The 15527-nt window shown below is 42.6% G+C and overlaps 1 protein-coding gene across 1 annotated transcript in view; it reads left to right on the top strand.

Annotated features, from left to right (window-relative positions):
* The first annotated feature begins 494 nt into the window (after nt 1-494).
* SWAP70 (switching B cell complex subunit SWAP70) overlaps nt 495-15527 on the top strand; it is a 39142-nt gene continuing 24109 nt past the window's right edge. The window contains exons 1-3 of the mRNA XM_068148016.1: nt 495-666; nt 9989-10129; nt 14810-14983. Coding sequence (XP_068004117.1) covers nt 568-666; nt 9989-10129; nt 14810-14983 — 414 coding nt within the window. The 5' untranslated portion in view covers nt 495-567. The remainder of the gene's footprint in view (nt 667-9988; nt 10130-14809; nt 14984-15527) is intronic.

The following is a 15527-nucleotide window of genomic DNA, read 5'->3' as shown; positions in this document are numbered from 1 at the left end:
ACTCCCTCCAGCGAAACTTCTTTCTGTTGGTATTTGGTACCACTCTTGCTTTGGAAGTATCGGTGAAGTAGTTTGGAGTTTTGTTTTTAGCCTTACCCCTGTTTTTGATTGAACATACTTCACTCCACCTGTGCACAGCCTTCGTTGCAAGCTGCTTTTCGTAATTCTTGGGGCTGAAATAGCCTACACCGAAAGTAGCTTGTTCAGTGCCGCGGCGTGGCGCCGGCGCTGCTGGGGCGGGGGCCGCACCTGCCCAGCGGGAGCTCGCCAGTGCCTCGCGGGGCACGCGCTCCCCTCAGCCCTCGCCGCCCTCAGCCCTCGCCGCCCTCAGCCCTCGCCGCCCTCAGCCCTCGCCGCCCTCAGCCCTCGCCGCCCTCAGCCCTCGCCGCCCTCAGCCCTCGCCGCCCTCAGCCCTCGCCTCTGAGGCGGGCCGCGCACGGCTCCCGGGGCGGCGCCAGCGGAGCCGGGCAGGGGCGGGCATCCGCCCCCGGGCGGGTGCGGCGGGGCCCGGCGAGGTGAAGAGAGAGCAGCGGCGGTAGTAGGGCAGCGGCAGCCGGCGGGCCGGCCATGGTGGGCCTCAAGGAGGAGCTGCTGAAGTCCATCTGGCACGCCTTCACCGCACTTGATCTCGACCGCAGCGGGAAAGTCTCCAAGTCTCAGCTGAAGGCAAGTGGGGCGGCATGGCCCGGGTACGGGCAGCGAGAAGAGAAATGGCGAGCCCGGAGGACGCAGTGTGGGGCTGGGGCATGAGGAGGGGGTGAGGGGCTGCCGCCAGGGATGTTAGAGGCCGTGACACGGGCCTGGGCTGACCCCACTGGTCGCCTCCTGAGTGGACGTGGGGGTGCCGGGCCTGAAGCTTGTCTGATGTGTTCATATGCAGGGCTGGACGAGGGGCCACAGCTGCCCGCTTTCAAAGCTTGGTTAGGGACCTTGAACTGCGTTTTCACCTTTGAGGGTGTCGTTCATCGTAGGGCATTTCTAGTCGCTGTGACTCGTGGTCATCTCTGGTCTGTGGGAAGCTGGAGAGGGCTTTTCCTCGTGCCTGAGGAGGCTTCTTTGCATTCTGTCTAGGCAAGCATTTTGTTCTCTCTGAGATACCAATACATAAACCCTTGTTGTACTTTTGGTTTCCTTTAAACTGCATGTCCTTGGTACACTTTCTGGCCAAAATCTTTTGTGGGGTAGCCACAAGGTCCCATCTATAGGGGTTGGCTGCATCCAAGTGAAATTCATAGCTTGCCAAGGGGAAAGCAAGGTTCCACAGTGCTCTCTTTTTTTGGATATAAACAGCAGAATTAGTCAAGAGGCTCCAACTGTGCCATTATTTCCATAGCTTATATGCTGAAGTAATGTTTGTGTGCTTAAAAGACCTCTCAGGCAGCTTGCTGAATCCAGTCCCGTCTTGGCCCTGCTTTATGGGACTGTCTTGGCCTGGGAATAATAGCAGAAATCTGGCAAAATAAATATTTTGAATAAGAACGCAACACCTGTTGACATTTGAAACTGTGGGAGCCTTGTAATGTGTTGTCTGCAACAATTAGCTGAATTTTGTGCCCTTTGTGAGATTAGCTTCATGAATGAGAGTGGGTGTGCAGTAAGCATTATTTCCAAGTGTGGTCAGTAGCTGATAGAATTTGTTTTCAATGTTTTGTAAGAGGTTAATGTACAGTAAACAGGTTAACCTGCGTGTCGTGTGTCCCCCGTTCCCCCCTCCCCCAACACAGAAGTTCCTCTTTTCTTTTTCTTCCCTTAGGGTGATCAGGCTGTGAGATATAGCCCAGCTCAGTCAGAAGTGACTGTAGGGCAGGAGTCAGGCAAGAAGTCTGACCTGACTGTGATCTGAAGCTGAAAACGTGTGTAGGTCCCAGATCTTTTACGGGTGGCATCATGAAAGTCAGTACTTGTGTTGCAGGACTGAAGTAGGTTGCAGAGAGGTGGTCTTCATGGATCTGTGAAGTTCTGTCTGTACAGACTGAGGAAAGACTTCTGAGGGAAGTGTTAGCTGTGGGAATTGGGGTTGCAGAAACAAGTCTGAAATGACGTTATTGCCTTATCCTGTGGCCACCAAGAATGAATTTTTAGGAAACATGAGAAAGGGTAGTGACTGTTGTTCTGCAGGCTCTTTGTGGCAAGTGATGAATGAGTTGTCAAACTGATAGTCCTGCTAGGGAGGAAAGGTGCACGTTGTGGCAGTGACTCCCCATGGATGCAGCAGAAGGGGCAGACAGGACAGCAAAACAGAAGTTCTTGTCTGGTTGATTTAGGGCTGTTTCACACTAAGAAAGTATTCCACATTAAAGTATTTCTCATCCATGTTACCATGGGGAAGATACAGCACCCCTATAAAGTGGAGATATGAGGTTTGGAGGTAAACAGGTTAGTAGAGATCTGTGGCATTAGAAAAATACATGTCATATAAAGCTCCTGTTATTAAAAACAAATTTTAAAAAATTGGTAAAAATATATTTGTTTTCTGAGAACAGCATGCACTGTCATAACTTGTGGAATTCTTCCCTCCTCAGTAAAAACTTACTGACGACAGATCTTTGAGTTGTATAATCCAGTATGAAGTATTACCATCGCACTGCACAGAAGGTCTTAAGTATAACGTGTTGGTTGTTAAAGAGATCTAATTCTAGATTCTTGTTCTAGAAGTGGTTTTGGAGTCTTCCATAAAAACAAATAATTTTCATTATGTGTAGTATGTACGGATATAGTATATATACTAAGAGAAAAAATAATGTGTGTTCTGTAGCTAAGGCCCTACTAAGGGTTTACATCACACATTGTTTTAAAATAAATCTAGAGCAAAGGGGTGGAGGTGAGTGAGTTGGGTCTGTTTTGCAGTCTGGAGAAACAGTGAAAGCATGAAGGCAAAATCAGGACTTGCTTGGAATAGTAAGGATTTCATAAGATGTCTTTTATCCATTGGTATCTTTTATCTTTGTTATCTTTGGTCTGAGCTGTTGAGAGAAGAGATAGTCAAGTCAGTCCTCTGTCTAACTTTCAATATTATTGTCTTCCAATATCCACTGACTGTTTTTGTGTGTGTTGGCCTAATTAGTAATGTTCAGAATTTCTACTGTTATGTTTGCTATATATTTTTACCTGTTTTTCTGCATCAGCAGGAATGTTTGTGTATTCTAGTCTTAAATTACACCTTTTAAATATGGATACAACCATGATTTTGTCAGTGTGTTTTAGTAGTTTCAGAGGCTTCTATAACAAGGCTAAAGTGTGAGTTTTGTGTGTGTGGTTATAGCTGCTGCTGTTGTTTGAGCACAAGCAATGTGCACTTGCTTTTGGATATTTAAATCCAAGTTAATTTTTCTGACAAACTACAGTTTTCAAATTGACATGTTTTAAAAGTTTCTGTATTGTACTGACATTCAGTTGGCTTTTCACCCAGATCTTGAAACACTAGTTTTAAATGTAGTTACGCTTAGCAGCCGCAGTGCTTCTTGTAATATGTGTGTTACTGGTTCTTGGAAGTAATATGTACCACTTAGTTTTTACACTCTCTCTGGAATCTCTTCCTACATGGTTTTGTGACTTGTTTTTGCATTGACAGTGGGATATTTGGCTGGTTTTGTTCACTTTTGTGTGCTACCACTGGTACCTGAAGGACATGCATAGTGATCACTTTGTGAAAATATAGTTTCATTCAGGCCCTTAATATGTAGATGACCAAAGTTACTAGTCAAGCTTAGAAAATTTAAACTATTTCTTTATCATATCTAGGATGTTGTAGGATTATTATGCCTCTTCATTTTACCCTTCTACAAAATGGGAAGTCAGTGGCCAGTAGGAAGAGGAAGAATGGTGTAATTGGGGCAAGAAGGGTGATCGGAATGGAGAGGAAGACCTCAAACAATGTGGCAAGGCACTGGAAAGGTTGAGAGCCTGTGACAAGTGGGCAGGATCCTAGCTGGACAATTGACTTTGTACAACATTGAAGGAAATTAGTCATGATGACTCACTATGAGATAGTTGTATTCTGACATTATTAATGGGGCTCAGAATTGATTGGGACAGCCATGAAGAATCATCTTTAAGGTGTGAGAGGAGGGATGCCCCTCTTCCAGAAGAGCTGGGAAACCAAGGCAGCTTGTAGGCTAGAAGTGTGTGTGTGTGGGCATTGGGAAGCAACAGAGCCATGATTCTGTTGTCCCAGTTCTGGGTTCTTTACCTGGTGTGCAGAAACCAATTAGCAGACAGTGTCAAGATACTTGTTTTATTCATGTTATTCACAGAGGAGGGTGCCAGGTGGTTATTCCCCAAAGCTAGTATACTGCTTGGAATTCCCAGCAGATATTTATACGATAAAGTATATTAGCTATGCCTAATGCTAGCGCCCAGTAATTAGCCATTGGGTAGTTTCTTTCTTGAATCATCTTAAAGATACAGCTCCTTTTAAATTCACTATGCATGTTCAGAGGGTTAAGGGGCCTGTGTGGGTAGGGGGCTTTTTATAGCTAGGAGGTGTGGTTTTTCATATTATAATGATATTATAATGAGCTGAAGGCAACTAAAAGTTACATCTGGTTTTATCATCTATCAGTATGTCCGTGATCACTCTTGCATTCTGTTAAAGTTGCTACCCAAATTTCCTAAGAACAATGCCCACAGTTGATGCCAGCAGTGGTTAACTTAGAGACTAATTATAGCACTCAGCTCTCAGGGACTCTGCATCCTGGTTATCTTGGTTTCAAAGCAGACTCTTCATGGCTGCCTGACTTTTTAATTCTGTGATTACCTGGTTTTGATAATTTGAACTTTTTCTCTGCATCAGTGCTGTGCTTGAGAGAAGCAGCTGCCAGAGAATCAGTAATCCCTTCAACATTTGTCCTTGAGGTTTTGTTGACTGGTTTTGCAGCAGATGTAGAGGGGATAAGTACAGTAGATGGAGTGCATTTACTGGGAGCTCTTCCTAGTGACTGAAGGCTGCAGGGCAGAAAGGCAATTCCTTGGGCAACTGGACAGATGCAAGCTGGCAATCAGTATGTGATTGGGGGCTAATAGGAATCTGCTGATAATGAAGTCAAGAGGAAGAGTGAGATGTCAAAAATGATAATAAAGGATTTGTGAGTGCTGAAGGGAGAAAGTGAAGGAGAGGGGAGGTGATGTGAGCAATGGGTGCTAATGTTAGGAACCTGAGCTGGTGGAGGTTGAGCTTGAATATGCTTGTCCACCTGGGAAAGAGGTTGCTTCACTGAACCTGATGTTAAGCAATGAGACTCTGAATGGAGTGTTTGCTACCTGAATAGAGAATGAAGCCGTACCTTGGAGACACAGTGATGCAAGGAACTTTATGCTTAGATGTACCATGGTTGAAAAGGTTTTGTGCCTGTAACAAGGGGCATATACAATGCTGGCTTCCACACTAGTCAAAAAATGAAAAGGAAACGTACTGGTGAGTAGCCTTATTTTGGCTGGCTAGCTGCTGACATGGATGTCAGGGAGGGATGAGCCAAAAATGTCTTGGAATGAATTCACATGAAGCCAGTGAATGGAGCTGTCTGGATGTGCCATGCCAACCTTTTAAAATCTTAAAAAGGGATGGGGGAGGGAGAACACTCTCCTGAAAGGCGGAAAAGAAAGAGAAAAAAGTACTAAAGAAACTGACAATATCCATTGTAGGCTGAGTCTGCCCTGTTAATCCTCCTGCTATCATCTGGCCAAATTTTTGTTGCTGAGCACTGAGTAGTCTAGCAGATCTTCCTTTCTCCTTTAGAAACCCAGATCACTTTTATGGACAAGGTTAAATGGAACTATTCAGATGGTAACAATTCAACATGCTGTGGATGTAGTCTACCTGGACTTCAGCAATGCCTTTAATACTGTCCCCCACAGCAAACTCCTGGTCAAGCTGGCAGCTTGTGGCTTGGACAGCAGCACTCTGTGCTGGGTTAAGAACTGGCTGTAGGGCCGAGCCCAGAGAGGGGTGGTGAATGGTGCCACATCCAGCTGGCAGCCAGTCACTAGTGGTGTTCCCCAGGGATCAGTGCTGGGCCCCATCCTGTTCAATATCTTTATTGATGATCTGGATGAGGGTATTGAGTCCATCATCAGTAAATTTGCAGATGGCAGCAAGCTGGGGGCAGGTGTTGATCTGTTAGAGGATAGGGGAGCTCTGCAGAGGGACCTTGATAGGCTACAGGTGGGCAGAGTCCAATGGCATGAGATTAAGTGCTAGGTTCTACACATTGGCCACAACAACCCCATGCAGTGCTACCGGCTGGGGTCAGAGTGTTGGAGAGCAGCCAGGCGGAAAGGGACCTGGGGGTACTGGTTGATAGTAGGCTGAACATGAGCCAGCAGTGTGCCCAAGAAGGAGCAGGGAAGTCATTGTGCCCCTGTACTCAGCACTGGTTAGGCCACACCTTGAGTCCTGTGTCCAGTTCTGGGCCCCTCAATTTAGGAAAGATGTTGAGTTGCTGGAATGTGTCCAGAGAAGGGCAACAAAGCTGGGGAGGGTTTTGGAGCACAAGCCCTATGAGGAGAGGCTGAGGGAACTGGGGTTGCTTAGCCTAGAGAAGGCTCACGGGAGACCTTATTGCTGTCTACAACTATCTGAAGGGAGGTTGTAGCCAGGTGGATGTTGTTCTCTTCTCCCAGGCAACCAGCAACAGAACAAGAGGACACAGGCTCAAGCTGTGCCAGGGGAGGTTTAGGTTAGATGTTAGGAAGAAGTTCTTCACAGAAAGAGTGATTTGCCATTGGAATGAGCTGCCCATGGAGGTGGTGGAGTTGCCATCACTGGAGGTGCTTAGGAAGAGACTGGATGAGGTGCTTGGTGACAAGGTTTAATGGTTTAGTTGATTAGATGGTGCTGGGTGATGGGTTGGACTTGATGATCCTCAAGGTCTTTTCCAACCTGATTGGTCTTATTCTATTCTTATTCTATTCTTATTCTATTCTTATTCTATTCTTATTCTATTCTTATTCTATTCTATAGGAAGATCAATGTTTTGGAAAATGGGAGCTCAGAGTGGAGCAGCTGTGGCAGGGTAGAACTGGGTAGCATGATGTCAGAGAAGGCAGCATGAGACTGGCCACAAATAAAGTAAATCCAAAGTCCATAATGGCCTTTAATAAAGTTCAGCATGCTAGTTTCACCCAATTATTTATATTTAGAGCAGAACATCTCCAGTATTTCCTGGGCACCTTTCTGACAAGACTTTTCATTGAAAATGAAAAATGCACTGGCTCTGTGGACCCTTTGCAAACTGCTTGCACTGTCTCATGGACTACAGTTTGGTGACCACCACTGTACCTATTGATTGCAGCACAGAGATGAGTCCCTGGGATAGGGTAGGAGTTGGCTCTGGCATGAAGGTAGATTGTTAAACGTGGCATCTAGAGCATAATGAGTGTTGAAAGAAAAAGCTGCCTAGCAACCCTGGGGGCATGGTGGGGAATAATCCTTAGTGGTGCAAAACTTCCTCATGGTTGACATAGCTTCTGCAGGGCAAGGCGATTTTTTGTTCCCCAGTTAGCATAGTACTTGGCTAGATTTTATTTTTTTTTACACTGATCACTAAAACAGAGTATGTCATGGTCCAGCTAATGTGATTTGAGAGAACAAAACAAAACGAGACCTCAGTGTAGAATTTTTCAGGCTTACCCTGCAAGTGAAGAATTCAGCTGGCACTTGGCTGTGTTAGAGAATAGCAGGCTTTGGCAGGCACCAAGGAATTTCCTGAGTTATGAAAAGAGAGCTCTGGCACAGGAGAGATCCCAGATAAGGCAGATCTTATAAAATGATTCAAAGTGGAATTCTTTCCTGGCAAATTGGTTGGTTGATGCAGAAAACCACCTAGGTTTCTGACCAACCAAGCACAGCAAGAAGGCTGAAAAAGGAAAAAGAGAAAGATGTAGAAAGGACATGATGAGAAAGTGTCTGCTGAAACTTTTGTTTTGGTAATAAATGTAGATCAGTTGTGCTTTTAGAATATTTTTATTATCTGAGTATTTTTTTTTAGTTACAGCAGTAACAACTACAGTCTGGTTGGAAAACTGAGGTCATCATCTCTCAAATTGAAGAATCCCTCAGTTTTCTATAAGTAACAACAGAAGCCTTAAATAGAAGGGGAAACACACATGATAGTACAGTGGTTTTTCTCCCATATGTAAATCACATGGACACAAAAATGATGGTTAGAAATAAGGATAGATTGAAGGGAAATGTACTTTTATTAGAGGGTAGTGTGAAATGGGGTCACTACTTACTACTGTTTTGCTACTTTGGGCAATACAGCTTTTGTTGTAGTATGACTGATGCTGCTGGTTTTCTGTTTTTAAAGTTTTGCACCTGGTTAGCTGAATTGGCTTAGTAGTAGCCTATGGTAATGAAAAGGTGTATTTCTCCTGGAAAAGTGTGCTTTTGTAAAAGAAAGTGTCACTTGGAGGTATGTTGTGAAGAACTCTCCTCTGAATTGAACTTGCATCTTGGGCCATCTTTGTAGGATTTGTTGCTAACGAGTGCTTAGGCTCTGCATGTCTTATCATACATAAGCAAAGTAAATGTACATTATTTTTTAGGAGTAGGAGGGAAGCCCAGACATTTTAAGTGTGTGGCAAGGGTTTGATTTCCTAGGCTTCGATGACTTCAGACTTTCACTTCATGTTTTGTAGCTACCCCATCTCAACTTCTTTATGTCTACTTACCTAAATAGACCTGCTTTAAAATTTTCTGCACACTTTTTTACTGCATATTTTTTTTAGAATTCTGCACAGTGAAAAAGTAAAATGTGCCAAAATCCAGTTGCAGTCTGTGCCATTTAGTTGTTGTTTTAATAAAAAAAACCCCAAAATACAGCCACATGCCTTTCCAGAAGATGCAAACTGTTTTAAGTCTGACAAATACTGTTTTACCTGTATTTTTGACATTGGTTCTTGGTTACATTTTTTCACTGCAGACCATTCCTGGGCATGTGAAGTTAAATCCTTAGCCCAGTTTGCGTGGCTGGTCCATGGTCTTCAGAGGCTTAACTCTGCATCATGCCAAGGGTAGAGGCCTCTTGAGTGACAGTGTGTTTAAGACCCAGTGGGCAATGTTTTATGGTACTGACCTGACTTGAGACAGTGTGAACAACAAAAGAGATGGTGCTTAGCCTTTCCTGGGAAAGGGCTGGTGGTACAGGAGTCGCTACTGCCTGGGCTTTGCCTTCCTGTTGTTGAGACCAAGGCCTTGATTTGGGCATGCAAAACTTAACCTAAGATGAAGAGGCTGAGATAAGTTGGCTAGCAGTTATTTTTCAGCAATGTAGTACTTCCTTAAAACTAATGAAGCGTGTAGCCGCCTCTTGAAGGTAATTTCTCATAAATGCTGGTGGGTGTTAAACTGTTGACATAATTCATGCAAATACCATTTTAAAATAAAAATTTAAGAAGCACACCTAAAGCCTTCCCCTTTCTATAACATTAGTTTTCCTTTGCTAACTGAAGCATAAAGTGAATGCTGAAAAGCAACCCAAAAGAAACAAGATGAGGGAAATCGCGCTTTAATTTGAGTGGTCAATTCTTTGTAAACTAGAGGTACATAGTGAGTTGTTTTCTTTGTTCCTAGTTTTCACTAGGTAGTAAGCATTTATAATTTCAAAGGCTAGGTGTTTGTTGTTGCTTTCCATAGCTGTCTAATCTCCCTCTGTAAATATGACTTTGGTGTTTCTGTGGGTCTCTTCTGGTTTTCAAATGCATAAGTCTATGTGTACAAAAGGTAGCCTTTGAAGCTGTGTTTGCGCTTCTGTCAGGATGGACCTGCCTGTGATTGTTGTGTTGCTTCTCTAAACCTGCCGTTGTCTGAAGCTGTTGAATCCTTGGAGTTAACTATTTTAGTTACATTTTGTTTTTTATCAAAAGACCAAAGGACAGAACTTGTGCTGACACAAAGGGGTTAGTTTGTGTAAGTCACAGGTCTGAACTGGAGGGCACACAGCATGGTGAAGGCTGACAGCAATTTCACTGATTTTTCCTCTGTCCTTAGGTCCTTTCTCACAACTTGTGCACAGTATTAAATGTTCCCCACGATCCAGTGGCCTTGGAAGAGCACTTTAGGGATGATGATGAAGGACCAGTTTCCAATCAGGGTTACATGCCTTATCTAAATAAATTCATCTTGGAAAAGGTAAGTTTTGAATTCTCATGTCCATTTTTTCTCTTTATCACGTTTTGTACTAGAGCATCTTTACTTTGATGTGGGAAGCATACTGGTGTGAAGACACTCTGGTTGTGAGTGTGGTTGTGATGGGGTGGGTGCTTTGAAGAGCCTGTGCCTTAACGTGGAAAGGTTGTCTACTTTTTTCTCTCCTTGGTTTCAGATTCCTGTGAAATCTGGTCATCATCTAAGCTGTGTTCATCTTAATAAAGCACCTCAGCTTGAATTTATTTGGAAATGTCTTGAAGCTACAAATTGTCTCACGTTATACAGCAGCTGTAAGAGACTATTGACATAGTCTCCTTTGCAAAGAGGAAGGGCACTTTACATTAGTGCCAAAAGAGAGCATGAATTGGGATGAAATCACTGGTTCATAGTATGTCTCCTTTGTTAAAAACAAACAAACAAAGGCAAACAAGACCCCCCTTCTTTTTTTTTCATTCTTCCAAGGCGTAATCTGTTCTTTGAGATAGGGCAATTGTAGAACAAATGCTATTAATTTATGCAAAGCTACTAAATAAGGATTGGTGCTTTATACCCCCAAATACAGAGCAAGTTCTCTTAATTTCCAGTCATACATCTTCTGGTGAATTAATTGGTTGGAACAAGGGCAGCCTACTTGAGAGGTTTATTTGACCTCAAGATACTTTGCTTGAAAATGGAGGGGAAATAATTAAAGAATGAGTCCTTAGATTTGCTTTAAAACCTATGTAACTGATTTACAATTGTGAGAAGACTTTGTAACCTTTTGAGATGCCTTGCATTGTACTCTTAAATGCAGTAGTAACTTTTTATATTTTTTAGTGCTGCCTTGCCCTGTAATAAAAACTCTATGTATAGAACCAAGAAATCATCAAGAAAGGCACAAGTCAGTAGTTTAATGAGGCAAATAATTTTCTTCATCCAAGCAGGGGATTTGAATAAATAGTTTGAATAATCAGTGTTTCCTGACTGATGCTTTCCAGTGTTGTGCTGCTTGTTACTTGGCAGATAGATGTACTGAGGATTTTCTTGCATCTGAAGCAAAATCTGTTCTTGTTCTGTAAGAATCCCTTTCAGTAGGAAGCTGTTGCTTGCCTCTATTATCTTCATAATTTGTTTTACTTGGTTTCATAACCATATTTCAGCATGTTCCATTATTTACAGTGCATGTCTTCTGAGACCACTTGAAAATGTTTCCTTTACAACGAAGGTAATGGTGGTATTTCACAACATGCCTGATTTGTAGCAGGGAAATGTCATAATACAGGGAGACAAAGGAGGACATTGTTCTGAGCCACAGGTTATCTCATCTTCCGGACAGCTCAGTGAATGCTCGTTACACTGCCAATGCCTGTATTTTTGGAACTGATCTGATCACTAGTGCTCCAGACAAATATTTTCTGCTTCTCCTTAGTTTTAGAGTTATTTGGAAAGGTATTGATGATGGTAGGCTACGCTTAGCACATTAGTAGAAATTACAGATCTAGAAAATTGTATAGGTTTTGCTGCTTTTTTCTTTTTTATTATTTTATGAAAATTCTTAGGAAAAGTAGGTGTCTTTTTATGGATGATGTCTTTATCTCTCTGAGTTTAAGCAGTTTTAAGGTTGGAGGGGTCGATTCGTTTGCCTGTATCATCATTTAGCCAGATTCACAAATAAAAGTGAAGGTTGCTGTAGAGTAAGTGTGGAGTGCTGTAGAAGTTTCCAAATGACATGGTGACTTTGAATAATTTGGACAAATTGTATTTAAAAGCATAGTAGTACACGGGTGAAGTATCTTGTACAAAGATTTGTTCATTAAGTAAGCAACAGAATTGTGTTATATTCACACAGGTTGCAAACAGAATGAGTATTCTGGCTGAAAGGAAATTCTGCTTTCTCAGTCGTGCAATAAATCATTTAGTTTCACATCAAGATGTCATTAGTATCATGTTGGTCTGGTAGAGGGTAGAAGGGCTCTGCAGAGGGACCTCGACCAACTGGACAGATGGTCAGAGTCCAACAAGATGACATGTAACAAATCCAAGTGCCGGGTGCTGCACTTTGGCCACAATAATCCCATGCAGAACTACAGGCTGGGGTTGGAGTGGCTGGAGAGCTGCCAAACAGAAAGGGACTTGGGGGTGCTGATTGACTGCTGGCTGAACATGAACCAGCAGTGTGCCCAGGTGGCCAAGAAGGCCAATGGCATCCTGGCCTGCATCAGGAATAGTGTGGCCAGCAGGAGCAGGGAAATCATTGTGCCCCTGTACTCAGCACTGGTTAGGCCACACCTTGAGTCCTGTGTCCAGTTCTGGGCCCCTCAGTTTAAGCAGGTCATTGAGACACTTGAACTTGTCCAGAGAAGGGCAGCAAAGCTGGTGAGGGGTTTGGAGCACAAGCCCTACGAGGAGAGGCTGAGGGAGGTGGGATTGTGTAGCCTGAAGAAGAGGAGGCTCAGGGCAGACCTTATTGCTATCTACAACTCCCTGAAGGGAGGTTGTAGCCAGGAAGGGCTTGGTCTCTTCTCCCAGGCAACTAGCACCAGAACAAGAGGACACAGTCTCAAGCTGCACCAGGGGAAGTTTAGGCTCGAGGTGAGGAGAAAGTTCTTCACTGAGAGAGTTGTTAGCCTTTGGAATGGGCTGCCCAGGGAGGTAGTGGAGTCACCATCCCTGGAGGTGTTCAAGAGGGGACTGGATGTGGGACTTGGTGCCATGGTTTAGTCATGAGGTCTGTGATTACAGGTTGGACTTGATGATCTTTGAGGTCTCTTCCAACCTTGGTGATTCTGTGATTTATAGTAGAGTCGGGCTGCAAATAAAGGTATTTTGAGTAGTTCTCTTTAAACACCAGGATAGTCTTTGATCTAACCTGCTTTTATAAATATCTAGTTTGTTAGTGTCATGACAAAGCAATGTGTATATGGGTTTGTGACTCTTTGGGCTGCTTTTTTTTTTTTTTGCCATCAATTCTTCCTGTTTGAAAAATTTGTATTTTTACAGTTTCTTAACTGTTGGTACTTTTGCAAATAAGTTTCAAGTATATCTTTAGAAACCATTCAAATATTTTAAAATCTGTCATAAATCCAGAGTAATTATTATGTACAGTGGAGTGCTGCCAGTCAGAGGAAGCCAAAGTAACACAGCTGTGACTTCTGTAGTGTGAAGTTGGTTCTACAGCAGTTTGGGTTTAGTCGTGATATTTTCACCTTCCTTCCCTTCCCACCTCATGCAAATGTACTTGTAGAACATGGGTATCAGGAATTGTTGGCATTGCTATGTGAATTTGATGGAAAAGCTCCAGCAAAAATAGCCCAGGAATAAGGTGCTGGCAAATTGAAGGGAGGAAAAGGAAACCTGGCTTCTTGCAAAGGGTGTTTGCTAGGGTTCCAGTTAAGACACATTTCTTGTGTGATCAACCAGGATTCCAACTGTGGGGCTTTAGCAGCTACAGCTCCTACAGTTTCTACCTTCTTCAAAGGACTGTTGTAGCCTGTAGCTGGTATCTTGCATTGTCACATTGGTGGCCTGCTCTAGAAGTATGCAACATCTATGGCTTGCTTTAATTGTCTCACTTTTAGCACTGGAATTGGTACTGTAAAGTGCTTCCTGGTACAGGGTTGTTTTCCTGTTTACTTCTGTCTTTTTTTATTTTCCCCTCCAACCACATCAGTTCATCCACGTTTTTAGTCTGTCTTTGACTTAATGACTGTCTTTGACTTAATGACTCAGCCTTCCCTGTATTTGGCCAATTACCAGACTGAATAAGAGGAAATAATTCAATGGTTTTCTTTTTGCAATGGTTTTCTTGAAGCATCTTATGTTCATGATTTGGCCTATCATAAGAAAATGTTACAGAACATTACTGCTGTCATTACCACAAGAGGTACAAGAACCTTGTTTCCTAGACATGCTTTCTGAAATCTCAAGGGATTTCCATTACAGTGCAGAGCATGCCTGTGTGGAGAAACAGCATTGCTGAGCTGTAGGGAGAGAAATAGATTTCATCTTCAGCATAAATGAGGGTTTAAAAAGAAAAGAGGAAATGAAAGCTTTTGTATATGTAAATAATTCACAGATGGGTATGTATAGTTCCTAGGTATGATAAAGGATAACAAAAACAAGGATTATTTTTATATGTAAGGTGAAGATTTGCAAGTCTAAGAAAAAGGTTTCAAATGGATTAGTATTTGAGAAAATATTTATGAATATCCTACAAGAATTATGTTTGAGTAACATGAAGTGGAAAAACTATTAGAGGTCTTTCCTAGCTAATGTTCCAATATTGCTTTTAGTATATCCACATGTATATTGGGGTTTATTGGGTTCTACATTTGTTATCTCAAATCTCAGTAACTCAGTCCAGCAGAAGAGCCTGTAGGAACTAAGAGAGTTACGAAGATGGTTTAGAAATGCAGAATGTAGTGTAGCCTCCTTTAGATGAAGTCAGGATATTATTTAACTAGACCACAAATTGAAGGTTTTATGTAGATTTTGCTGGAAGAAATTTTTTAGTTGACCCCATGGAGGAAGTCAGACTTGGTTACTGCAGTGCTCCTTTGGGGCATTTCTTACAAAATAGAATTTTCTCAGTGCTTTTTGTAGGACTTAGCCTGTTAAACTTGCTCTGTCATTCTATGTCATTCATGCATACTCAATTTTTTTGGTTCAATTTCTTCACTTTAGGTTCAAGGAAACTTTGACAAAGTTGAATTCAACAGGATGTGCTGGACTCTCTGTGCTAAAAAGAACCTTTCTAAAAGTCCTTCACTGCTAAGTGATGAAGATGCATTTAAAGTGTGGGTTATTTTTAACTTCTTATCAGAGGACAAATACCCTTTAATCATTGTTCCTGAGGAGGTAAGAAACAAAAACTTAAGCTCTTCAGTACTGTTTTACTTAATGTCCCAAATGAACTATGGTAATGTTTGCTGTTTTCCAGAGGTTTAAGATAAAATAATTGTTTAATATCAAAATTGTACTCCCCTCTTTTAAGGGGAATACAAATAAGGCCTCCAGTGTTTTGTTTTTTCCCCCCCAATGTACATATGCCAGGATTCCAACAAGATACTTTAGATACTGATGGCTATACTTGCCTGTCATTTAAACAGCCTGGACTATACTGGACATACTGCTTGCTCCCCAGTAAACAGTGTATTTTCCTTTTAGGGAGGACTGGTGGTACTAGGAGACTAGCTCCAATACTAGCACTAGGACCTGTTGAGATTCTTGTTTCACTCATGAGTAGTGCATGTATGTGATCTTCAATCACTCTGTCTGCTTATATCTGATGAAAATTGTACCCAGTTAGTACATCAGTGTGATTCTGAAAAAAATAGTCTACTCTTTGCTCTGTTATTGTGACTTGCTAGATGAGTCTTCAGTCCTGTGTCACCCTGCTGGT

The sequence above is a fragment of the Melanerpes formicivorus genome, unplaced genomic scaffold (genome assembly GCF_026170545.1).
Source record: "Melanerpes formicivorus ecotype bairdi unplaced genomic scaffold, bMelFor1.0.p_v2 SCAF_16, whole genome shotgun sequence".
In the NCBI taxonomy this organism is placed as follows: Eukaryota; Metazoa; Chordata; class Aves; order Piciformes; family Picidae; genus Melanerpes; species Melanerpes formicivorus.
The sequence above is the reverse complement of the archived record's forward strand: the minus strand, read 5'-3'. Positions and strand labels throughout refer to the sequence as shown.